A 24,636-nucleotide genomic window follows, 5' to 3' on the forward strand; every position below is an offset into this window, starting at 1 on the left:
ATTAGAAGGAGCATAAAAGGAGAATACCAAACAAAGTACAAGATTTAAAATGTGCACTCAAAGTAGGCTTCAGTATTTGGACGGTGCGCGTTACTTCCGGAACTATTGGAGAAGTATCCTTGTTTCTGGGGAGACATTAGCGCAGCTCACACAGCCCGCGGCTCTTGTCCAGTAATGTTTACATCCCGTCAGAGCTGTTAAACAGCAGTTGAAGCCGCCATTCGAGTGAGAATGCGAGGCTCCGTCTTCCTTTCCGCTCGTCAACGTGTCGCAGGAAGAAGTTTGTGAAGATCTAGTCGAGCTGCGGAAGGTTTTAGAGACGCTGTCTGCTCACAGCGACCCGGTGTTAGCTAGCACCCGGTAGATGCGAGCTCCGGGTCCAGACCGGGCTGCGCTTACACTCCACACCACATGTAGTTGTTGTCGTGTTTACAGAAATGCCTCCTAACAAACGGATCCACAAAAAGACGTTGAAGTTGGACTGCGAATGGAGTTCTTGCCGGGAGTCGTTCGGCCGGATGGATAACTTCTGCAAGCATGCGGAGGGTCACCTTAATGCCGTTAACATGGCGGAGGAGGACGAAGAAGAAATAGAAGGTGAGGAGGTTTGAGCACTATAGTTCCAACTATCTAATGTTTATTAAGTGGCAGGTAAATAGATATTTCTTGGTTTTACAGTGGGTGTCCTGTGGTGTTACTCAATAATTGGTGATTAAGAAGACATATGGAAGCAAAAGGGTGATGCCTACTAATGTAAACTGTTCATTTGTTGTGCCAAGGGGAGAGGAACTGTCTTTGGAGGGACTGTGGTTTCTGTTCTGTGGAGGGTCCTGAGGAGTTGCGGAGGCATCTCTTCTTCCACTGTTACCACACGAAGCTGAAACAGCTGGGTCAGCAGGTGCTTAATGCCCAGCCCGAAATCGGCACCTGCTCCATCGGATACCAGAATTGCAACATCATCCCTGAAATCCCCGACAATTTTATCTGCCTTTGGGAGGAATGCGAGGTAATTTTTGTAGAGAGGCATGATGGATCCAGACAAGATTACTTCTATATTTACTTATAAGTGTGTTTGTTTATCCACCTGCTCAAATGCAGGCTTCGGTTCAGTATGCAAGGTCCTGTAATCTGTACGGGTCGGGCGTCCTCGTTTGCCTTAATACATTCGCTATAATGGACAAATATAAGCAGTAAGGGTGCAGTGACTTGACCTCAAAGTTCACACTGTTGAAATAAATGGGAGATTTCATTCTGTGTCTCAAGTAGAGATTCAACTTTTTCTTCTTGAACTCTAAATATCTGTCACTCTGTTTTTCTCTTTCTTTGCGTGTTTGTTAAAGCAACCACCCTATGAAAACCCAGAGTTTTTCTATCGTCACGTGGAGATGCACACCCTATGCATAGATATACCAGCAGGAGACTATGAATTCCCAATACGCTGTGGATGGAAAGGTACAGCATTTTACATGGTTATCTTAAAATTATTATCAGAGATGTCACTGAAGATTACACAACTCATTTATGGTCAGAGCCATCTTTAAAAGGCTGAGTGCATTTCATGCTTATATTAAGAATGAATGCTTGTTGAGTCCAAGTTCTGAGCGGATCATCCTGCAGATTGTGAAGCCACCGCTAAAGGACGTCCTAAACTTCGGGAACACCTGCGAAGCCACACCCAAGAGAAGGTTGTAGCGTGTCCAGGCTGTGGGGGGATGTACGCCAACAACACCAAGTTCTTTGACCACATCATACGACAGAGCGCCATGGAAGGTAAACACCTGAATTATGAAGTGAAGCTTATTAGCAAAGGTTTGCTCCAGATTCACCTTTTCCATCAAGTAATTCTTGGTTTGTGTGCTTGTATGTGTGTGTGCTGCAGGTCAGAGGTTCCAGTGTTCTCACTGTTCCAAGCGTTTTGCTACTGAAAGACTGCTGAGAGACCACATGAGAACCCACGGTCAGTCCCTCATCATGGTGCCAGTCATTCTGAGAACTTATAGACCACACTGCTCTTTTTGCACGTTTGAGCCAAATAGCTTAAAATCACACACGTTTTTCCTCTGCAACCATCTTCCACACCATGCCGTACATTTTTAGATCGACACTGAAGGAGGAGCCATTGATCTTGAGTGGCGGGTGAACGCTATACGGGACACAGGTGTAGGAAAATAGTCCTTTACAAGTTTTCTTTTTTTCCCCACTGTTGTTGTTAGGAATGGGATGATATGAACATTTCATGTCACGATTATCCTCGCCAAAATAATTGCGATTCTTAATATTATCCAAATAATCTTCAAAATATGCTTAAAACTCTCAAAATGGCACTTAATCATACTGGTTTCACTTCACATTCTGTTAAGAAAGAAATATTTGTAATGCATCAAAGATGTACATTTTTTTTGGTGAACATCATTTTTAGTGAAAAACAAATAAACTTAAATACGGTGAAAGCTCTATCTACATAAATAACAGATAAAGACATTTAAAAAATGTGTTATAAGGATGTTTATCATTTTTGTTTGTTTTCACTTGTCTGCCATGATGGCGAGCTAGACAGCATTTTCAAGTCCCTGGTATTTGCAATTATTTTGCAATTATTCAGATGATGGAAATTCATCACAATAAACTTATTGCAAGTGTTTTTTGATGCGATCCATGATAAAATCCTATTCTGTCCCGTTCCTAGTTGTTGCCATAAATCCTTAACCACCTCTCACCCACACACTGCAAATTCAGTTTGGCCTGACACAAGCATGAGTAAAAATAAACCTTTGTTATGTTTATTTCTAGCTAAATTGACTGTGTGATACACTCTGCAGTATTATTAGATGATTTAATCTTTTAATTTAATTCTTTGTTGTTGCAGTGAGCCACTACAAATGCCCGCTGTGCGACATGACTTGTCCATCACCTTCTTCACTGCGCAACCACATTAAGTTCCGCCACAGTAACGAGAAGCCATACAGCTGTGAATACTGTGAATACAGGTATATCCACTGAAACTGCAGCGGTGCAAAACCAGATGAATCTGTTCAACACACACTTGCATTATTGTTTTGTCTTTGCAGCTGTAAGAATCTGATAGACTTGCGCAAACACCTGGATACCCACAGCAGCGAGCCGGCATTTCATTGCGACGTTCCCGGCTGTGGCTTCACCTCCCGTACGCTCGGCACCATGAAGATTCACCACAAAAGAGAGCATAAGGTGAAAGACGTGTTCTCTTTAGATTCTTGTTCATTTACACTCAGGGTAATGATTTAATGTCATTTATAGTTTTCCAATGTTTCCTTTCTGTAATCAGGGGGATTTTGTAGCTCGCTACAAGTGCCACGTGTGCGACCAGTGCTTCACACGGGGCAACAACCTAACTGTTCATCTGCACAAAAAGCACCAGTTCAAATGGCCCTCTGGACACCCCAGGTTCAGGTCAGTTACACATTGACAAAATAACCCAGTAATGCTGAATTTGTCATGTGTGGCATGTTGCAGCACTGATCTTTCTCTTTATCACTCCGTCAGGTACAAGGAACATGAGGATGGCTTCTTGCGGCTGCAACTGATTCGCTACGAGAGTGTGGAACTGACGGAGCAGCTAATGAGGGAAAGACAAAGTAATCAAGCGGAGGAGGACAGCGGCCAGACCGAGGAGGGATCCCTGGGGGCAGCGCCCCCAGAGTTGCAGTTAGAACTGAAAGGGGTGCTGCTGGAGGAGCAGAGGGCCGAGGAGCCGACCGGCAGCGCCGCGGAAGGCAATCGGGAAGATGACATGTTGTACGTTCTCACTGGAGGTTTGTCACAAGCAGGGGAGGACTCGGTCATGCAGCAACTCTAGGATGCTGCTCTGAATGGAAGTGGTTGGTGGTTGGACTCCCACAGTCCTGCATACATGTCTTCTACATGACAGGGCATCCTGTCATCAGCTGAGCCCTTTCACAGATCATCGCACATGTCTTAAAAATCATCTGAGCTTTTAATGGCAGCTGGAGGCACTTGATATTAAACGTCTAAATGAAGAGATGAGTCCTCCATGATGAACCATCTTGACTATAAACCTATGTTAGGTAATAACCCTGTTTTTATGTGTATTTGTTTACTAATGTGGAGCTTCGTTGATGGCCTTTTTTCCAGTATTCATTCATCCATCGTATCTTGTACTGTAACATCTGTAGACAATTGGATATTAATGCTGGCCCAAATAATTAATATTCACATGTGTTGACTCCAGCAAAGAGAGCTCATTAGCTCAGTGTGTATTTTTTTTATGCTGTATCTACAACTAGAATAAAGTTGTGACATTTGCAGTAATCCCATTTGAAATGTTTTTTTTTTTAAATATTTTTATTTTTGCACACTGAAAACGTTTCTTTTATGGTGTACAATTTCCACTTGTTTTTTAACAAGTTGTTATAGAAGAATATCCCTAGTTATTAGTTTAAATCTGATGATTTACAGGCCACTGCTTTGATAGTATCTATCATCTGTACTTCCATCATGGTGCAGCCTGCTGATCGTACTGCTCTGCTGCAGCTCTGGTTTCTGATTAAATCGGGCTGTTAGACTGGATGTTTTTGGACTGATCTCTGAGTAGACAGATATGTGGTGACTGAAATGTTGTTGGTCTCCTATTACTGACTCATAATATATACGATGTCGAAGTAGACTATTTGAAAGTACACTTACTTTCACATCTACCTTCCTCCCTTAGAAAAAAAAATATTATAAGCCCAAAATGTGTACTATATATGTTTGGATTCTGGGTGATTGTTCAGCTTTTTTTTTGTAATCAAACGACTTAAATCCTGACTTGTGTCTTTGTCACAGCATGACATACATTAGGTAGTGGCATTAGCTGTTTGTGGAAGATTAGGCAGCACACAGAGCTTAGTTGAAGTGTTACTTACCGATCTCTGCTCCTTCACTCTGCAGTCAGGGAACTCGGCTCTTCTGGGACCACTTCGAGTCTGTTGACTTTGCAAGAAACGATGATGTATAGAACATTGCTGCACAGCGATATGACTTAGACTCAGCTCCCAGATCCCTCTGCAGTTTTTCCACAGAGATCGATTGTGTCCGAAGATGGACACCCTGAGGTTGTATCCACTGCTGTTGCTGCTGTTTGGGTCCTTCCAAAGAGCCGTTTTTCAGTTGCCTGGGTGGATTGGTGCAATGGAAGGTAGTGGTAAGACCTCTTATAATCACAGTTTAATGTTCAATCATGTTAATGGTCTCTTAAAATGGGATGAACGTATCCCTTTATAACAACAAGAATATCTCTGTTAATCTGTTAAAACTATATACAGTTTGAGGTTTGCATGGAAAAATTAATTTAACAAAAAAATGCTAATAAAAATGTTAAACTGCAGGTGAGACAGAATGGATCCCGCAACCGGATTTCATAGAAGACATATATTGGTCGGGGTCAGCACCCCTTTGTGTAGGAGGCTGCATGGCACGACACGAGGAGCTGAGGAGAGATCTCTGTGGAGACTCGAGCTGCTGCTGGCTCGGCTACAAGTCTCTGTGCAGAGGTGAGACCCCATAAAAGTCCCTCTTGTCGTCCTGTTATGGAGCTTTGTGTCACGCTTTGACTTTGCGTTTCCTTTTGCTTTGTCTGGACAGTGACCTGCGGGAGGCCAGACGTGGACTATAACGGGCTGGTTCATGGTAACGACTGGTGGGTGGGCTCCGTGGTGAGGTACGCCTGTCGCCCTGGCTTCATGCTGGTGGGGAACCCGACCAGATCTTGCCAGCCTAATGGACTCTGGACCCCGAAACCTACCTGCCTCAGTGAGCAAACGCAAACAATGACTTCCCTGATCCATCATGAACCATCAGGTCTGACTCTCTGCGTGTCCTTTAGGAATGTGTCAGCGGGGACGCGTTGAAATCAGTGAGCGGGAACTGAACGGGACATGTAACTCCACGTGTGCACATAAGAGCTACCACGGCCCGCTCAAACAAGGCTGCACCCGCATAAACAACTGCACGAAGAAGGAGACCGGCTGGAAGCGCTTCTTCGCACAGTGCGTCCCTTGCATTTGTGACTGCGCTTTATCATGTGGTGAGTAACTCTCACACAAATGATGAACTGATGCAACGTTGTCTCTGCAAATACACGAAACTGATCAATTATCACTTTGAACATGAATTTGCAGTCTCTCTTTGAGGAATTGCCTGCAAAGAACACGTCTTGTGTCTTATTTTTAGCATCTACGGGCTGAAACGTGGAGAGAAGACTATGTGTACCCCAGATGAAGAGGAAATACACAGACAGCTTGTACAACGCAGAGTCACGCTGTGTTTTTTGCTGCGTCATCCAAATATGTGGACAAATCAGAGGACCAGAATCCGGATGTTTTAAAACTTTAATTTAATCTGTCTGGCACACTGAAACCCACAGTTTCTCCTTTTTTTCTATGCATATGATTTTACACTATGACGAGTAAAATCCCCCCGAGTCGGATGTGAATTCTAATCACATCTGAACTGCTTCCTTCAGTGTTTCAGTGTGAAAGCCGAGGAGAACGAGTGAAACGGCAGGGATTAGTGTTGCTTCTCCTCTCAGTCCATCTGTCCTGGAAGGAGATGAAACTTAATCTTGTTACAAAGGAAGGAGCTTTGGTCGGGGAGCTCAGGAGTCAAGAGTTAACCAGAGGAGTGAAGTAGACCTTATAAGCAAGTTGATGTTGTAGGTAGTAGACCATGTACACTTTCATTATATAAATGATTTATTTTAAATCAAAAATAGCACAACATATATTTTTGGGGTTGCAAACACTGACCTCCATTCCAAACACCCAGTTTTCTCTCTCATAGACTTTATTCACAGCTTTCTTTTGAATCCAGAAAGTTTCTCTGGTATTTTAACAGTTAAAAACACGTCCAGACTTCAAGTTATCATGAGCTGAAGAAAGGTGCTTTTCTTTTTCGTAACACTTTCTAACTTTCCAGTGCTATTCAACCTTTCTGCATCTCCTTTTTCCCATTATGTATCATTTCCTTTTATAGCTGTGTGTTCTTTACTTGACTGTGCATTTGATGAATGAAATTGCTCTTGACTGCCACTAGATGTTGCTGTTTTATTTATTCCCACATAATGTCACAACATGTACCTCTCTTTGCACTTACAGGAACAAAACAAAACCAAACAATCAGGTTAGACTCTCTTCCACATGTGATCCTGAAGAGTTGCCGCTGAACACGTCCGCTGGTTCATCTCCGTTGAGCCCAGGTGCTGAACCGAAGGACGATGTGCTCATTTGTTTTAGGTTGGTAGCAGCCAATTCCTGTGGAAAGGGACCAGGGTTCATCAGAATCACTGGCGTTTCACACAGTGCTCTGTTCTTGCATTAATGGCAATCACAGATAGATCATGAGAAACTGTTTAAACATTTTCTTTACTCCAAACACCAAAGACGTACTCTAACGTAGCCAATAATTATGTAGCTGCAGCATCTGCAAAAATCACACCCAATATATTTAATTTAAACTTAACAAACAGAAAAGACAAACTTAAAGATAGTGAGTAATATCCTCCTATAGTAATATTTTAGAATAATCGCTCCAGAGGACATCCTGAGGCGATATGTGATAGGACCACCAATCCTGCTGCTGCCTCATTACAGCTCATGAAGTCAGATAGGTTGTCTCCTCTCCTCTGGAGGATCCTCACCCTCGTCCAGCCTGCGGTACTCCCCTGAGCTTTCTGACAGGATCTCCCAGAACGTCTGCTCCTGCTCGCTTCCAGCTACGCCGTTCACGCTCTGCAGGAACAGGCCGAAGTCTGGGTCCTCCTTCACCGTGAACCTGCGCACACAACAGCAGAGGTAATCACAGCCGAGCCACCAAGGCACCAAGGATGTTGTGGCGAGATATTAAAGGGGATGTCATGGGTGGTCTCACTTGAAGTCCCGCTGTGCTTCCTGCAGTCTCCTCAGAGCGCCCAGCAGCACGCCTCCCTCCACCACAGACATGACATGGGACTCAGGGGTCATGTTAGACACATCGTTCTCCACAGACAGTCTGATGGGAAGAGTCTCTGGAGCTGCACACCACCATGCATTCACTTCTACTGACACTTTACAACACACAAGATGCTATATTTAATATAAGTATTCACCTGTAAGAGCTCCTCGGGTTAACAGCAGGAGAAAGCCCACAGAGAGGAGAGCGGCGCTTCTCGGCTCCATCTTGTCCGTCGGATGACACCTCACCCTCTGGCTCGGTACTTATAGTTTGCCGGCCTATCCCTCATTTGTGAGCACATTCCAGCCCGAGAACACTTTTAACTCCAAGATGTCTTTGTTGAGTTCAAATATTCAGACGGAAACTAACAGCAACACAAGTGTTTGCTTTCATCTCACACGGCCAGTCACTGTTAATGTGTGCTTTAGGAAAAGAAATCTTTGGTTGATTAATGATCTGCCGTTTTCTCACAGGACATAAAGGAGAACACTTGGAACATTTCTGTACGCAAACTCAAGCCTATTCTACAGAGAGAGACAAAGGTCATCTCTTTCCTCAAACGCAAATATCACATTATGCAATAAGGATTTGGCCTTTTAAGTAATATAAGTACCCTCTGTGTCCCTGTAGCAGTCAGTCAGTGTCCAATGCAACACATTTACTGGAGCCCAAGCATCCATCTTTATCGTGATACTGACTCTCTCTCTGGCTCATAGAAACGAAATATGTTGCAACACAAATCAGTGATGATTGACAGGCCTAATCATATAGTTTGCAATCAGTGTGATGACTTCAGTCTCACGTGTGTCTCTGTCTAACATCGCAGCCCTGGTTGATCATGCACTATAAAGGAGGCACATATCACAGAGAGAGATGTGGGTTGCTGTTGCTGAAATTGCTCTGTGTGTCGACGGGAGAGGTCGTTTTTTAATCAGTCTGATTAAAAGACTTGTGCGATTGGCTAAAAGTGGTTTTGATTCCCTCTCAGGGGTGATGTAAGCCATGTAGGGCCCGCTTGAACGCGAGTAACCCCGGCTGTTTTACCGAAAATAACCCGGGCACTGCAGCATCAGCACCAGCAGCTGCGCAGGTGCGGACTTTAAAGAGACAGCGGCCTTAAAATCTCCCCGAACCCTCCTCGTTGTTCGCTGGCGACGGATGTGACACCGACGAGCCCGATCCATCATCTGCATCCGAATGAGCCAAAGTGGCAAGATGAGAAATAAAGAATTAGCTTATTCACAGCCCAAGCTTCATCCTCATGTCACTGTGTTATCCACCCTCCGCTCATCTCCCCAGAGATAAGCAGCCCAGAATAGCAAATGGAATAATTAAAATGCTTAAACTGGCATCTGGGGGGGCTAATTTAATGAAACAGATCGAGGCGGTCAATCTGATCAGAATGTATTTAATTAACTGAATGAATTCCAACTTTTAGGTTGCATTAAATCAGCGCTACATCACCAACATCCCTTTACAGGGACTTAAAATGTGTATTATAATGTTTGTACTGTGCCTATAGTGCATTTGCGAAAACATTTCCCCCCCTAATGTAATAAATTGTCAAACATGAGGTCGGGGGGAGGCTTCGACAGAAACAAACCTAAAGAATTATTTTTCTCCTCCAGTAGCATCCCGTCAGCAACGCCCTGCATCCCGGACCGGCGTGCGTACACACACACGCACTCGCCGGTAAGATGATAACGGGGCTGTATCGAGCTGCTGCTGCTGAAGCATCTGCAGCGCTGTTTGCCTGTTTGTGTCTTTCAGTCCAGATGTCAGAGAGCGGAGATTGCCATCGACACCGCCGCTGAAGGACGCGGGTTTTTGGATGCGCGTTGGGATGGGATGGACTCGATGAACGGATTAATCCTACGAGAAAGAGACCACGACAGGCATCCTGTTCCCCTGACGATTGTCGAGGATGCAGTCATAGCCGAGGGCCGGACATGCTGTTAATCTGGGGAGTTGCTGTAGTGGATGCGGGATGCTGTGCGCCGCACCCCGACCTACACTGACAAGGAGAACACATAGATCTGCCCGTTAGAGCTGGACCTTCCTGGACTGTGGCGCACAGTGAGCATCTTGTTGTTGTTGTTGTTGTTGTTCTTTTTCTGGACTGGGACTTTTTTGGTAGCGACCTTCCGATGTGGAGGGATCGGGCTTGTTTCATCTGAAGGGATCCACTGAGCACTGTTGCTCTCACCGGGAGAGGAGAACCGGGCGCTCACCTGCTCGTTTCAACACACGATAAGAAGTATGTGCGTGCGTGTGAGTGTGCGTGTGATGCAACACACAGTTGGTGCCTTACTGTGTGTGTGTGTGTGTGTCCTTATTGTTCAGGACTCATCTATAGAGTCACTTCTCCACTGTCATTTTACAGCCGGAATAGTGTCTGTTTTCAGTTGGTTGTTAACAGGTGCTTTTCTGTTTTTTTTTGTGTGTTTTTGAAGAGCTGGCAGCACCCCTCATCACTGCAGAGCACAGTCACCACGCCACTGCAAAGCTACACACACTGTTAACCCCATTGCATCCCTGTATAGGAGACTTTGAACGTGCACGCTCACGTGTCCATGACAGGACATGGAGACCTTCAATTCCACTAAGAGGCCATTAAAGCCTGTCAGTGTTTTACTGAGCTTATGTGCACACTTGTAATGGAAATTCACTAATGGCAGCGTGATCAATAGAAGCCATGCTCAATTTCCTTCACCGGCCCTTTTCACATGACTGCTGCACATATCTGCACATATCCAGTGGGTCATGGGCGGCAGACAGAGTACTACGAGACTGCATGGCATGTCATGGCAGCAGCGGGTGTTTGTAGCCATGTCTTCAAACAGTATGTGAATGTTGATGTTTTGTTCCATCGCTTTGTCTACTAACGAGTGGTGTCATATTTGTCAGTATTCATTATGATAACCATTCGTTTCTGACATGATAGGAGTCACAATATAGGAAATTTGAAAATAATTTAAACAGAATCAGATGGATGGATTCCTAATATTACTACTCACATTTGATTTACAGTAAAACTCAACATTATATCTTCTGATCGCATTTCAACAGGACCATACATCACCTTTCAAATGGTAATTACACGACTCTTTATTTACAGGTTCTCATCTAAAGTAGGCCGCTCGGTTCACTTTTGACAACCTATTTGAATCATGCTTATAATCTTCCTCCTTCATTGTGTTTGTTTTTGGTAAATAACTGGCCTTCACATGTTAAATGAAACAGTAGGAGCATCTGAATAATGTGCTGACGTCAGGCAAACAGCATGTTTCAGATTCAGCTGATCGGGAAGCTAATGGACCAGCAGGCGCTTCATAGTTTAAAAGACACTTCAGACCAACCGCCTCATGGAAATGTATGTACATCAGCCTTATAAGCGTGCTGCAGGACTGAAACCAGATCCTGAATCCTCACACTCACAATCTCATTGCCCTCAACAAGCCAGTCCATCAAATCCACTGTAATCAGATCACATGCAGCACCTAGAAGGTGCTTTCTGCAGGCATCATATGATGACTCCTACAACACACATCTGCTGAGTCAACCGACCAGAAAACAAAGGAACCAACCAGTGCTTCTATCATGTTTATCAGCCAATGAAATTCAAGATGGATCAGATGCTCAGTTGTAAAGACGTGTGTGTCCTCCTTTGCAGCCTGTCAGCATGGCCGAGAGGACGCTGGAGCAGGGCACCGTCAGCATCCCCATGGAGGAGACCAAACTCCACGGCGGAGCGCCTCCAGAGGCGCCGCTGCTCACCCACTTGAAGAAGGTGGAGAACCACATCACCGAGGCTCAGCGCTTCTCCCACCTCCCACGCCGCTCTGCTGTGGACCTGGAGTTCAACGAGCTCTCCTACACCATCCGCGAGGGTCCCTGGTGGAGGAGAAGAGGTACTGCAGAGCTCAGTTCACATAGTAACCATGATGGATGAGCAGGCGAGCGCCACCCATGAAGATCAATATGTGGAGAGCAGAACATTCAAGGGGATGCAAAGGAAAGCCTTTGTGACATTTAAGACAAACATTTTATTCTGGCAGTTAGTCTCTCTGCTTTGCTCTATTGTTCTGACACATGTAGCCCATCCCTGTCCACACACACACACACACACACACTTGCAGACTTCCACCATGTTGTAGCAGGCGGTGTTCAGTTCAGCTTTGCTGCGCTCAGCAGAGTTTAGACATAGTAAATAATTTACACTCCCAGGTTGGCACACTGCTTGCCTCTCTTTTCCCGTGTTGTCTGGAGATGGGCGGTGGCAGTGAGTCAGGCCCACCATTGACCTATGGCCTTTGGTCATCAAGCTATTATATTTAGCTGCTCTTGTTGCATTTTATATTTATATATATATATATATATATATATATATATATATATATATATATATATATATATATATATATACAGTGTATATGTATATTCAGCAGGGTGGGGGACTTCAGAGGAATCCTTTATTCCCGTTGTCCCTCCCGAGGAGAGGCCCTGCATTATGCATGGCAGGTTTCTTGTGTAACATTGGCGTGTTTGTCGTTCCGCCGTGAAACCCGAATGTATGGCGAGTAATCACGATGGAGAATCGCAGAGTTTTTGATGCACATTCTCGTGAAAATCAACCTGTTGGTGTGTGCTTTTGTTGGTGTCGTCCCTGCAGGGCGCCTGCTCCAGCTCATCAGGCTGACGATGTGTGAGCAGGAAGTGTCTCAGCTTTTACTAATTAAGGGGTGCCTTTCATAGCGAGGCTCGCCTGCCGTCATCCTGACTCTCTTTCCAGTCTGACTGAATCTCCTGTCGTATACTCGTTCATCCAGCTGCTTATGACTTTCTGCCTCTCTAATTACCTCATAAAAGAATACAGTCAGGGTGTTGCTTATATTTGACGGAGTTCATTTTGAGTGTTTGTGTCTCATTTGAGGAGCTAAGCTCAGATTCTCTGCAGTGCCATGTCTGCAGAATCAAAGCAGAGTGGAAGCTGTTGTTCTGCTGCTTGCTTTGATAATTAGCAATTATTTCTCCTTGGGAAAATAAAAACGCAATTTTATATCATTTCTGCTTAATTGTATGCAATTATACAGTTGCTAGAGGAAATTGGATGACGTGAACAATGAGCCTTGACCCAGTGATGTCATTTGTAATAAGATGATAATAATAAGTCTTTGAGTCACTGAGCTCTTACTTATGAGTCATTCCTTGTGATGTCTGGGGCAGACAGGAAGACATGACCAAGAGGGAGATATTGTAAATTCAGTCGATGTTGAATTGTTTATTTTATTGTGAAAGGGCTCAGGAAGGTCAGGCGATGTATGCGCTGCCTGCCACCTGCATTTGTTAAAGGTGTCTTCTTGGCAACGGCAGCCATCTATCCCTGTTAGGATGTGACCTGCTTTCATGTTGAGGCATTCTCCTAACCGGTGAAACACTAACCCAGCCACACACACGAGGGGGGGGTGCAGGGAAATGTTTACTAGGTGATTTAGCTCTGCATTTTGTCATTCGCTGCAATTGAATCCTCTGCACCTGCATTGCTGATTAGTCAGGAGGAAGAGGAGTGTGGTCATCTTTCAGATAAGATCACAGCTTCTACTTAACATGCTCTGTGCTACTTGGACAGTGATCCATTTAATATGCACCAGCATGCTCGCAATAAAGCATATTTATGACTGTGATGCAAAGTAACTCGTGCCGGGTTAAACACTCGCGTTATGAATGATTATGAAAATTCATGATTAGGTTAGACTTGAAAAACACGCCTTGTGATTTCTTGTTTATCCTGTTATGTTGTACACCATATGGTCAGACAAGGTGCAACAGAAGTCAAAGCAATTGCTCTGTGTTTTTGTCTTATGAATAATGACAGCAGTTTATATGGTCTGAATATGTTGTCTTCCGATGTGGACCATGAGACAAGGGCATCAGATGGAGCTGCATCATTTCGGTTCTTTCACTTTCATTTTTTGTGTGTGCAAGCTTGGTTTGTTATTTCAAAAAAATGTTTGTTTCATTCTGCTTATAATGTGCCATAATCAGTAATAATATTTTGCTTGAACATATAGTTCAGTTAGGCTGCAGAAATAGCTGTGCAAAGTCTGATAAATGTCCTTTGGTGATGTTTGAGTTAGCGTTGGAGTTGAAGACTACAAGTTTGAAAATAGAAAAGAAAGAAAAACTTGTGGTGTGGAGTTATAAGACGTTTCTCAGGCCTCTATAGCTCGCTGTTCATCTCTGCTAAAGGATAGCAGCTCAAGGCTACATTAGCCAGGACTAGCATAACACACCTGACTTTCCAACTGAACTGTGGAGGCCAAGTTGCATTGTGGGTTATGTAGGCAGAATGTATGGAATAACAAAGAGAGAAGATAATTCATTGCCCTTCTACAACATCCACCAATATGGGGTACTTTTTAAACGTACATTCTTCTGTGCACATGATGCGTTTGCAGATGAACCGGTTGTTATTCTGTGGTGAAATACTGCCCGTCTATGCTGTGTTGGTTTGCATATAGACACATACAGAACATGCAGAAGTTAAATGGCGTCCCAGCTCATCAACAATCCTCTCCACCAGACTCTGACACAAACGTTGATGCAGCATGAGGGAGAATAACTACTTTCCGTCAGATCATATGGCTCTGTGGAGTCTGATATTGCTGCTGTGAGGATTAAGTTGTCATTTGTGTCTTGTGATGACCTCACCTCAACTGTGACTCATAATAATTTGTCTAGCTACTAATTTGAGATTTCCTATGAGATCAGACTCGTGTGTATGCTGTCATGCGCTGTGGAGTTAGTTTTTGACAGCGAGGTGACAGAGGTCAGCTTGCTCTCATGAGGCCGAGTGATCGGCCCACAGCGTCGCACAGATAAGTCCGCTATTACACACCGGGTTAGATCATCAGTATGCACCGCATGCCGGGGCACGGCTGCTTCTGACAGCAGGCGGCTCTGCTGTCTGAGTGGAGGCTCTCTGATGTAATAACGCTGCGTGGGAGGCGGGGGGCCCCGCCATGAGGCTGCTTCACTCATAGAGTGAGGGTTAAGGGGGCTGGCAGCTCTGCTGAGACCCGTACACCGCTCCAGACAGGAAGACGTGTCCCTGCAGACAATGGAGGAATGGGTGAGGCAGGGGATGACAAGGGTACGGAAAAAAACCCAGCCATCTTCATGTGAAGGCAACCAAACTCCAACCATTTTAAAAAGCGCTGCAGCGGTGTGATGCCTTTGTTGTTCTCCGTTGGCTCCACCGAGGGAACAAAGATCTTAAATCATGTGCTCCTGTTTCTTTTCTTTTGTTTTTTCCCCCAAGCTTTGTTTTGCTGTACACCTGATGTTCTCCAAAAATGCTGCTTTAATTTATTTGTTTATTCCTCACAGCCAAATTATCCCCAGACACTGATAACAGCTTGCGCATCTTTGTCTGTCTATGTTTCCATTTCCAGTATTTTTTTAAAATGGTGGCTGAGTGTAGCCTTCTAAACAGGACAGTGTTTGAACATACTGCTCGCTCTGCTTGATGATTTCAGATTTAGAAGACTGCTACTTCCTCTGCTGGAGTGACATTAGACTCACTGTCTGCATAATTATCTGTAGAAACACTGAAAGAACTGAGCGTCACGGCGCTACACGACTCAGTAGACTCCAAGGGTCGAAACAGGCCGTTACACTAAACCAGCTGGTTCACTTTCATACAGTCCGTAGTTTTTTTAGTGTTATATATACATATAGACTAATAAATGAGCAGATGGACCACATCTAAAAATATAGCTGCAAGCAGCAATGAGGGGGTCAAGCTGGTTTCTTTTCACGATCAACAGTCTTTGCAATCTTCCTAGTAGATATTTTACTTCAGGGTTAGCACCCTGATAAATGCATTTCAGCCGCTGACCTAGCCTGCTAATCCTATGTTAGTTAGTTCCTACCTGCTGAGATGGGTTTTGCTATCTTCTGGCCACAAAATCAATACTGTCTATCTGTGAGCGGTCCAAGCCAAAGTAGGCGATGCTGTGAATACTAATTTACCAAGCGACGTCAGTTGGTAAGGCTTTTTTTGTTTGTTTATACGTCTATTTTCTTACATTGGCTAATGCATGCAATGGGGGTAGAAGAACATTTTCACGTGCAGCATTCATATGCAACTCAGAGTGACCTATCGTATTTCAAAAGGAGCAAGTACTAAATGGGTTATTGGTGAATGACACCTTTTAGAATTTACAAGCATAAAAATGCATGTCAAACATTGAACTGGTGGTCACGCTAAAGCGTTCAATGCAGAGGCATGACAATTGGTGTGAGTGATTGGGACAGTGTCTTGTCTCCAGGTACCAAGTTTAGTTATGTTAAGTCCAAGCATCTGTGAGATGACAGCCCACTTCCTGTTTGGCAGATTCACCGCCATATTTGATTGGCTCTCACAGGCAAATAAACTTGAAATTGAAGAATCTTGAACAAATGTATTGTGTGTATTCAGGATGGGGTCCCGAGTCCATGTACCAAGTTTAGTTTCCATACATGAAAGTGTTGCTGAGATATGGATTCACTTCCTGTTTTAACTGATGGTGGCGCTAGAGCGTTCAATGCAGAGGCACAAAAATGATGTGAGTGATTGGAAAGGTATGCAGAGCTGTAAGCATTGTAAGCTGTACGCACTTTAATGAACTTAAAAGCAAATACGCATGTCCAATATTGAACTAATGGTGGCGCTAGAGCGTTCAATGCATTGGCACACAAATTGATGTGAGTGATTGTGACGTTATGCAGCACAGAGTTGTAAGCAAAGTAAGCAGCATGCATTTCAAAGGATTTACAAGTATAAATGCATGTCAAACATTGAACTAGTGGTGGTGCTAGAGCGTTCAGTGAAGAGGCCTGAAAATTGGTGTGAGTGATTGGGACAGTGTCTTGACTCCAGGTACCAAGTTTGGTTACGTTGAGTCAAAGCATCGGTGAGACGTCAGCCCACTTCCTGTTTGGCAGCTTTGAGGCCATTTTCAATTGCCTCTCACAGGAGAATAAACTTGAAATTGAAAAATCTTTGAAATAACTTTTGTGCGGATTGGTCTTAAGATCATCTGTGTCAAGTTTCGAGCGAATTGAACAAACTTTGTGACCCGTGAAGATTTTTAAAGCTTTCTGAGATAATCCAATATGGCGGAGGTCCAATATGGCCGAAAGTGACGGGCCATGTATCATTGAACTTGGGTTGATCCAAGGTCCAAGTCAGGAATGCATGTCCAACTTTCACCCATTGGTGGCGCTAGAGTGTTGGGTAGAGTTCTGTTAATTGGTGAGAATGATCATGGAACAGTCCCGAATCTGTGCGCTGAATTTCATAACTTTTGAACAAGCGGTTACATTTTTCGGCCAAATTGACCCATTGGTGGCGCTAGACGGCTGGGTTTAGAGGTCTGTAAATGAGTGTGAGTGGTCAGTACAGTGGTCCGAAACTTTCAGCCAAATTTCAGCACTTTTTACCAAGGCGTTCTGTAGGCTGCCATAGATTTCAATGGCAGAGGAATAATAATAAGAAAAAAAAACATAGAATCACTATAGGGTGTCTCGCAGTAACCCCCAATAACCACCAGGGAAAGGCAAGCTGAATGCAGAATGTCAAAAACTATTGTGTCTGTTTTTATGTTTGTTGTTTTAATATCTTCAATTGATTTTACATTGGGGCTGCACGGTGATGTAGTGGGTAGCACTCTCGTCTCACAGCAAGAGGGTCCTGGGTTCGATTCCCGGGTCGGCCCGGGTTCCTTCTGTGTGGAGTTTGCATGTTCTCCCATGTAAGCGTGGGTTCTCTCCGGGTTCTCCGGCTTCCTCCCACAGTCCAAAGACATGCAGGATGGGGATAGGTTCATTGATGACTCTAAATGTCCCGTAGGTGTGAATGTGAGTGTGAATGGTTGTCTGTCTCTACATGTCGGCCCTGTGATAGACTGGTTACCTGTCCAGGGTGAACCCTGCCTTCGCCCAATGACAGCTGGGATCGGCTCCAGCCCCCCCGTGACCCTAAATACAGGATAAGTGGTAGAAAATGGATGGATGGATGATTTTACATTACAACCAATAGTAGTAACATAGAAGACACAGTAAATAAACTAAAAATGTAATCGCATCTGTTCTCTCCTGTAATGTGTGAGATGGTACAACATATGTTCAGTTATATATTGTAAGCTTACTTTTGGTCAGACAAGCTGTGATATAGGAATTCACTTTGTAATGATCCCTGTGCTGAATCCGGATGTTCTTAGTTATTTCTCCTCTTTCTTAATGATTACTGTCGGATGTTGAAAATGTCTGGTAAATGGACAGTAAATATAACAAATAAATTGAAAGCGTATTGCTTCAGATTTTCCAGTATAGCATAAATCATCCTCCCTGTAAATGCCTGAAGGACTGATAAGAACCATGTCTGACCGGTTCCAGCACTATGAATAAGAGCTTTCCCTTCTTTGTCAGGTTACAAAGCCCTCCTCAAGTGTCTGTCGGGACGATTCAACCGCAGAGAGCTGATTGGCATAATGGGGCCTTCTGGAGCCGGGAAATCCACTCTGATGAATATCCTGGCGGGGTACAGGTGAGGTGTTCACAGGTCATACTTTTTAATGTAAGTGCCTGGAAAATGGCTGTAAGAGCTTTTTGTTTTTCTGTTGGGAAAACAGGGAGACGGGCATGAAGGGCCAGATCATGGTGAACGGTCGGCCGCGGGACCTGAGGACCTTCAGGAAGATGTCCTGCTACATCATGCAGGATGACATGCTGCTGCCACACCTCACTGCCAGAGAGGCCATGATGGTGAGGTCATCTAAAAGTAGCACCTCGTTAAATCATGCTGTTTAATAATCATAATAATAATGTGCCGACGTCCGTCTGTATTTCAGGTTTCTGCCAATCTGAAACTGAACGAGAGCATGCAGGTCAAAAAAGAACTGGTAAGTCTAAAGATATTGATGAATATTCATGCTATTTATAACACAGTATCCTTTTAATAGCTTGTCTTTCTCTCTCGTCCTGCTCTATGGGAACAGTGTTTAACGAGCCGGCCTGCTTTATGCTAATATTGGATTTACAGGATTTGTGCGTCTACATAACAACATTTTACTGCTTTTCAAAGAATGTAATTCACTGGATTAGCCGGATCCAGGCATTTTCATCTGCTTATTTTATAGACTGTGGCCATTAATGCCACCTCACTTGTTATATAAGGATAACGATCATTGTTAATGTCCACCATCACCTGCAGCCAGGTCCCTCTTGTGTTTCCAAGTGCTCTACAACACAACATATCTAATATTAGGATACACGGTCCTGTGATAGTAGATATCATCTGATCGCCCACTCCTGTTGTCAGTGATTTGGGTCACCGTGTAAGCAGATCCCTTTGTGTTTGTGGCTGAGGTGGATGAGATCCTGACGGCTCTGGGTCTTCAGGAGTGTGCTCAGACTCGCACCAACTTGCTCTCTGGAGGCCAGTGTAAAAGACTGGCCATCGCCCTGGAGCTGGTCAACAACCCCCCCGTCATGTTCTTTGACGAGCCCACCAGGTATCACTCAGCTGGTTTCAATGTGTGTGTTCTCAATGTGGATTCAGATAAGTCAGAGTGTCTTTTGGGCCTCTGTCCCCTCCCCCAGTGGTCTCGACAGCGCGTCCTGCTTCCAGGTGGTTTCCCTCATGAAGTCTTTGGCTCTGGGAGGACGGACAATCATCTGCACCATTCACCAGCCCAGCGCCAAGCTCTTTGAGATGTTTGATAAGGTAACGTGAGTGCTTCTAGTGCTGGACACTATATCCAGCTTCCCATTAGCTCAGACCGTGCAGGGCACCACGCGTTACGCATGTCTGTTGTTTTGTCAGTTGTTCATGTATTATTCAGACTCTGTGATGGAAACGATGTTGATTACTCCGTACCCGTGTTCCCTCTCCAGCTCTACATCCTCAGTCAGGGTCAGTGCATATACAAGGGCACGGTCCCGTACCTCATCCCGTACCTGAAGAACCTGGGCCTCCACTGCCCGACGTACCACAATCCTGCTGATTTCAGTAAGACGGGGCAGACTGCTGGTGAAAGTGTGTGTGTGTGTCCGCCTGAGGTTTGGTTCTCAACAGTGTGTCCTCTCCGTCCTCAGTCATCGAGGTGGCATCAGGGGAGTATGGGGACCTGAATCCAGTGCTGTTTGAGGCAGTTCAGGGCGGACTGTGCTCCGAGGAGGGCAAGAAGAACTCCAGAGACAAAAACGACTCCTCCTGTCCCTCACAGTGTCACAGTGTGAGTGGCACCGCCCCTCTCCCCTCGCAGCCCACAAACATGTTTCATGATAACTCACAACATCGTCATGAAAAATGCAAGAACACTTCAAATGTCCGTCTTTACTAAACTCAAAGAATTGTTCGACAGGAAATCGCTTGTTTCGTTCAGTGCTTTCTGATGGATTAATAGTAATACATCAAATCTGCAAAGGCACAATGTAAGAGAAAAGCTAAATATTGTCCAACATGGAGGCTAACACACAGTGAACTGTTTTCAAACAAAATGCCCTGTTACATCATCCAATCCGGACCTCCTCTCCTCCACGCCATTGATCCGCCTCTTCTCTCAGCTTCCTGTCACTCTCTCTTTCTCAGCCCCGCAAGTCACTTTTGATAAGAGCATCAGCTTAATGCTAAAACTGCAAATGTAAACCACCAAGAGCTCTCTCATATACCATTACTCCTGTAAGGTGCAGTTTTTTGCCCTTCTACTCCTTTAAACTTGTATCAGCATATTGATTTTAGACATTATCAAGTAATCAAGTAACCATAACCATAATAAGCAGAGATTATGATGTTTTTAATTCTTAGATACAACCTATCTTCATTTTTATGGCTAAAGCCTGCACACTTTCATCTTCTTTGATTGCATGATTAAAGATATTATTGCAGCTATAGTGACCTTCTTCTTCCACTCAGAAATATCTGCCATCATTATATATATATATATATATATATATATATATATATATATATATATATATATATATATATATATATATATATATATTGTTTTTTGTCACTATCTTCCTCCAGGACACAGGGACCCTTGAGAAGCGTAGCTTTGCCACCAGTACATTCACACAGTTCTGCATCCTCTTCAAACGAACCTTCATTACGATATGCAGGGACATGGTAAATATGAATAATCATTCTATGAACTAATCCTGCTGCAGGCTGCTCACACTGAAATGGTTATATGGTTATAGGCAGAAGCCACTTATTGCAAACTGGTTGAACTGGACTCTCGTTGTCAGTAACAGGCTTTTCGGTTGTGTTGATGTTTGTTTTGTGTGTTTTCAAGGTGCTGACCCACCTGAGGGTGATGTCCCATATTTGTATTGGAGTGCTGATTGGCCTGCTTTATCTCAACATTGGAAATGATGCCAGCAAGGTCTTCAACAACACTGGCTTCCTCTTTTTCTCCATGTTGTTCCTCATGTTTGCTGCCCTAATGCCAACGGTCCTAACCTGTAAGACGCTTAGTCTCGGGAGACACGGGAAACATTGATTTGCTGTGTTGTTTGTTTCCGACTGTAGTGGAAAATCTGTTAACGATGCTTTTTGTTCTACAGTTCCTCTGGAGATGTCCGTGTTTATCAGGGAACATCTCAACTACTGGTACAGCCTGAAGGCCTATTACTTGGCCAAAACCATGGCTGACATACCGTTCCAGGTAGCACTAATAATTGAGCAAACAAAGCTTGAGACATGAATACAGTATATTTGAAGCTTCAATACAAAATCTCTTCTACAGGTGATCTGTCCAATCATGTACTGTAGTATAGTGTACTGGATGACTGAACAGCCTCCAGAGGCGGGTCGCTACCTGCTCTTCATGGCCTTGTCCACATCCACAGCCCTGGTGGCCCAGTCCCTCGGTCTGCTTATAGGGGCTGCATCCACGTCTGTGCAGGTAAGCAAACCGGCATACTTTCCCTCTCCTCGGAAGAAGCTTTTATTTCTGGTGTCTTCATTTGACCTTCACTGTGCAGGACGATCAATGTGCAGAGTTTGACCCGAGAAGACATTCTTCTGCTGTTTCCTGTGTGTTGAGACGTGTTTGAGAGAACTATTTTGTGACATCGCAACGGGGAACCAATCACGTTCCAATATGCAACCTATAAAAAGTTGATGATGAAAATTGAAAAACTCGGTGTACATACGCTGAGAATGAGCTCATTTTTTTAGTCCATTTTTAAAATAAAATATTCCTCATTTGCTTCACAGGTGGCAACCTTCGTGGGTCCAGTCACAGCCATACCTGTACTCCTCTTCTCCGGCTTCTTTGTCAATTTTGACACGATTCCCAAATACCTACAGTGGAGCTCATATCTTTCCTATGTCAGGTACTGCCAGCTACTTTATGCAGTTCAAATTTCTAAGAGAGTGCAGCCACTATTTTTTATATTTTTGCCTAATTTAGGCTATCTGTCCTTTTCTTACCTGAAATGATGATCTTTAAATGAGCTGAGGTTTACGAGTTTAAACTTGTCCCCTATCAGATACGGCTTTGAGGGGGTGATCCTCTCTATCTACGGGATGAACCGGTCGGAGCTGGAGTGTCCTGGCGTGGTGTGTAAGTTCCAAAAACCAGAGGAGGTCCTGCAGCTGCTGGATGTGGAGGATGCAAAGCTCTACGTGGACTTCATAGTGCTGGGGGTTTTCTTCCTGGTCCTCAGACTCGCTACCTACCTGGTTCTGCGCTACAAAGTCAAGTCAGAGCGTTAAGGCGTCCGGAGGCTGATGTGGATGCTCGCACGTATCCCGGCGGTGTGAGATAGTAAGCAAACATATAGTCTCTCCTTCTCTGTCTCGACTTAACATACATGTACAAAAACGTCCACCGGTCCAGCACATCACACCATCAAAAAGCTGTGCTGCACCACACAACTGTACAGTATAATATTATCTTTTAAACGGTTTGTTAGTCAGGAAAAAGGGAAAAAAAAAGTGTTGTTCTACTCTGTCTGTCCACTATTACAGGTCCTTCAGGTAATAGTATTTTTCAGCTCACCATTACCTTTCAAGAATATCATGTATCTGCACTATACATGAACAGAATGCTCAACAAAGTAACAGAAAGCATGTGTCTTTAAACTGGGAGTGCCACACGAATCGTGAGCTCAAGCCTCCGGGACTATGGGGAGCCATAGCAACCATCTTGGTGTCCGATAACGTGTAGCTTCTCAATCCAATGCCTGAAAAGATCATCCGAGGTCCACATCGAAATACCATTTACTAATATGTGATTGGACAGCACCCGTAAAGATGACCCAGGAACACCCTCTAAAGATGGATATACCGTCTTATTGCCATCAAGAAAAGGGGAAACTCCTGCAGGATCCTCACCAGGCTTCCTCACCAGGACACTGGTGATGGCGTTTCTTTACAGAATGGGACCGTAACAAACCGACTGCCACTGGATCGTTTTTGATCTCCGGCGGGGATCATTTTTGCAGGACCTTCTGCTCCACCATTGAAGGTGGTAGGGCGTTTACACATGGATGAAATGTTTGTAAAAAAAAAAAAAGTCAAGTCTTATACAAAGACTGATGTGGATTCCCCCTGCGACCAGGTCTGCGATCCTCACTTGCTCCTCATTGTAGCACGTCTGTTTCCGCCATAACCGAGGAAACGTTCAGTGAACCAGAGCAGAATGTGAAAGCCAGCTCGTTGGCGGCTGTGCTGAGAGGATGGTGTTTTAGGTGCCGTGCAATAGCTATGTGGTTAAAAGAGTCTAATCTGTGTCGTTCTTTTGACACAATACTTTGAACTGCTTGTTTCCACTTGTTGTATGACTCTTTAGCTGCCTCCTCCCTGACCTATGAAAGGAAATATCCTGTTTTTCTCCTCTCCGTCTCTTCTTCTTCTTCTGCTTTGCTGATGTCTGACAGATGTGTGTTGTCCAAACCGATGCTAGATACTTGAAATGCTGGCCGGGCAGTTGTTGTGCCTCTGAAGTAGAATGATTTGAGTTTCCTCTGCTTCATATTTTCAACATACACCTTATGAACGTATTTGATGGTACACACACACACACACACACACACACACACACACACACACACACACACACACACACACACACACACACACACACACACACACACACACACAAGCAAACACACACATTCACCCGTGGCAATGTTTAGAAGAGCCTCTCCTTGTTGCAGGGCAATGCAAATATTTTCCAATAGACTTGCTATGAAATATTTCTTACTTAAACTATGCTACTTAGTAATCCTTATTATAATGCATAAAATAATGTGAGTATATAACCAATGACTGTACAGTGAATATGTCATGCTGTAAACAAATGTACTTTTGCACTTTTCATTTTTTTCATTTCTTTGTATTTGATTTTATTTTGATATATCTATGTGATGCTTGAAAGTATATTGGGAAAAACAGCAACCGAATGTTGCATGTTCACATTGGGAATGACATTTCTGAACTTTCAGACTAAGGCGTCATTCAAATGTATGTATCCTGCCATATTGGAGGAGATTAAAATCCTCCTGCTTTCTTGCTGAACATTTGTAGAGCATCTGGAATTGAGTATATATGTTAAAAAAAGAGAGTCAGGATGGAGAAGGTAGCGTAGAAATGTGTGTATGGGCTAT

The 24,636-nt window shown here is 44.1% G+C and overlaps 4 protein-coding genes across 6 annotated transcripts; 3 read left to right on the forward strand and 1 right to left on the reverse strand.

Annotated features, from left to right (window-relative positions):
• Positions 1 to 127: 127 nt before the first annotated feature.
• On the forward strand, positions 128 to 4,566 carry hinfp (histone H4 transcription factor). The gene is made up of 9 exons (XM_084029316.1): positions 128 to 597; positions 780 to 1,006; positions 1,341 to 1,452; positions 1,618 to 1,770; positions 1,880 to 1,957; positions 2,867 to 2,987; positions 3,069 to 3,207; positions 3,305 to 3,429; positions 3,523 to 4,566. Exons 1-9 carry the CDS (start codon positions 438 to 440, stop codon positions 3,833 to 3,835), a joined length of 1,428 nt encoding a protein of 475 aa, XP_083885442.1. The 5' UTR covers positions 128 to 437; the 3' UTR covers positions 3,836 to 4,566.
• Positions 4,567 to 4,839: 273 nt separating this feature from the next.
• Positions 4,840 to 7,004, forward strand: LOC311026029 (sushi, von Willebrand factor type A, EGF and pentraxin domain-containing protein 1). 3 transcript variants are annotated; one of them, XM_084029324.1, is made up of 5 exons: positions 4,840 to 5,182; positions 5,367 to 5,531; positions 5,623 to 5,790; positions 5,864 to 6,064; positions 6,159 to 7,004. In XM_084029324.1, the coding sequence occupies exons 1-5, from the start codon at positions 5,080 to 5,082 to the stop codon at positions 6,167 to 6,169; spliced, it is 648 nt and encodes a 215-aa protein (XP_083885450.1). In that variant the 5' UTR covers positions 4,840 to 5,079; the 3' UTR covers positions 6,170 to 7,004. The 3 variants fall into 3 exon arrangements, with proteins under 3 accessions (XP_083885450.1, XP_083885449.1, XP_083885451.1); XM_084029323.1 differs by having other exon boundaries at positions 4,841 to 5,182; positions 6,211 to 7,004; XM_084029325.1 differs by having other exon boundaries at positions 4,842 to 5,176; positions 6,211 to 7,004.
• Positions 7,005 to 9,147, reverse strand: LOC311026031 (cobalamin binding intrinsic factor-like). Its single transcript, XM_084029327.1, has 4 exons — positions 8,123 to 9,147; positions 7,906 to 8,047; positions 7,676 to 7,809; positions 7,005 to 7,289 (listed from the first exon to the last, which is right to left on the reverse strand). The coding sequence occupies exons 1-4, from the start codon at positions 8,190 to 8,192 to the stop codon at positions 7,216 to 7,218; spliced, it is 420 nt and encodes a 139-aa protein (XP_083885453.1). The 5' UTR covers positions 8,193 to 9,147; the 3' UTR covers positions 7,005 to 7,215.
• A 922-nt stretch (positions 9,148 to 10,069) lies between these two features.
• abcg4a (ATP-binding cassette, sub-family G (WHITE), member 4a) lies at positions 10,070 to 23,372 on the forward strand. Its single transcript, XM_084029310.1, has 15 exons — positions 10,070 to 10,225; positions 11,642 to 11,879; positions 18,442 to 18,559; positions 18,645 to 18,777; positions 18,864 to 18,914; positions 19,381 to 19,526; positions 19,615 to 19,738; positions 19,909 to 20,023; positions 20,110 to 20,249; positions 21,047 to 21,145; positions 21,315 to 21,483; positions 21,586 to 21,686; positions 21,768 to 21,926; positions 22,241 to 22,359; positions 22,516 to 23,372. Exons 2-15 carry the CDS (start codon positions 11,651 to 11,653, stop codon positions 22,739 to 22,741), a joined length of 1,929 nt encoding a protein of 642 aa, XP_083885436.1. The 5' UTR covers positions 10,070 to 10,225; positions 11,642 to 11,650; the 3' UTR covers positions 22,742 to 23,372.
• The last annotated feature ends 1,264 nt before the right edge of the window (positions 23,373 to 24,636 follow it).

This window comes from Eutrigla gurnardus (assembly GCF_963514095.1).
Source record: "Eutrigla gurnardus genome assembly, chromosome: 15".
NCBI classification, from domain to species: Eukaryota; Metazoa; Chordata; class Actinopteri; order Perciformes; family Triglidae; genus Eutrigla; species Eutrigla gurnardus.

What these genes read in the sequence shown, in the direction of transcription:
- hinfp (XM_084029316.1), top strand. Translation starts at nt 438, where the DNA reads ATGCCTCCTAACAAACGGATCCACAAAAAGACGTTGAAGTTGGACTGC. An exon ending in ACGACAGAGCGCCATGGAAG is followed by an intron (nt 1,771 to 1,879) that starts GTAAACACCTGA and finishes TGTGTGCTGCAG; the next exon opens with GTCAGAGGTTCCAGTGTTCT. An exon ending in ACCACAAAAGAGAGCATAAG is followed by an intron (nt 3,208 to 3,304) that starts GTGAAAGACGTG and finishes TTCTGTAATCAG; the next exon opens with GGGGATTTTGTAGCTCGCTA.
- LOC311026031 (XM_084029327.1), bottom strand. Translation starts at nt 8,192, where the DNA reads ATGGAGCCGAGAAGCGCCGCTCTCCTCTCTGTGGGCTTTCTCCTGCTG. An exon ending in GAAGCACAGCGGGACTTCAA is followed by an intron (nt 7,810 to 7,905) that starts GTGAGACCACCC and finishes TTGTGTGCGCAG; the next exon opens with GTTCACGGTGAAGGAGGACC. An exon ending in GTACCGCAGGCTGGACGAGG is followed by an intron (nt 7,290 to 7,675) that starts GTGAGGATCCTC and finishes CCCTTTCCACAG; the next exon opens with GAATTGGCTGCTACCAACCT.
- abcg4a (XM_084029310.1), top strand. Translation starts at nt 11,651, where the DNA reads ATGGCCGAGAGGACGCTGGAGCAGGGCACCGTCAGCATCCCCATGGAG. An exon ending in AATGCCAACGGTCCTAACCT is followed by an intron (nt 21,484 to 21,585) that starts GTAAGACGCTTA and finishes TTTGTTCTACAG; the next exon opens with TTCCTCTGGAGATGTCCGTG. An exon ending in CTGCATCCACGTCTGTGCAG is followed by an intron (nt 21,927 to 22,240) that starts GTAAGCAAACCG and finishes TTTGCTTCACAG; the next exon opens with GTGGCAACCTTCGTGGGTCC.
- LOC311026029 (XM_084029323.1), top strand. Translation starts at nt 5,080, where the DNA reads ATGGACACCCTGAGGTTGTATCCACTGCTGTTGCTGCTGTTTGGGTCC. An exon ending in TGGTGCAATGGAAGGTAGTG is followed by an intron (nt 5,183 to 5,366) that starts GTAAGACCTCTT and finishes GTTAAACTGCAG; the next exon opens with GTGAGACAGAATGGATCCCG. An exon ending in CCCGAAACCTACCTGCCTCA is followed by an intron (nt 5,791 to 5,863) that starts GTGAGCAAACGC and finishes CGTGTCCTTTAG; the next exon opens with GAATGTGTCAGCGGGGACGC.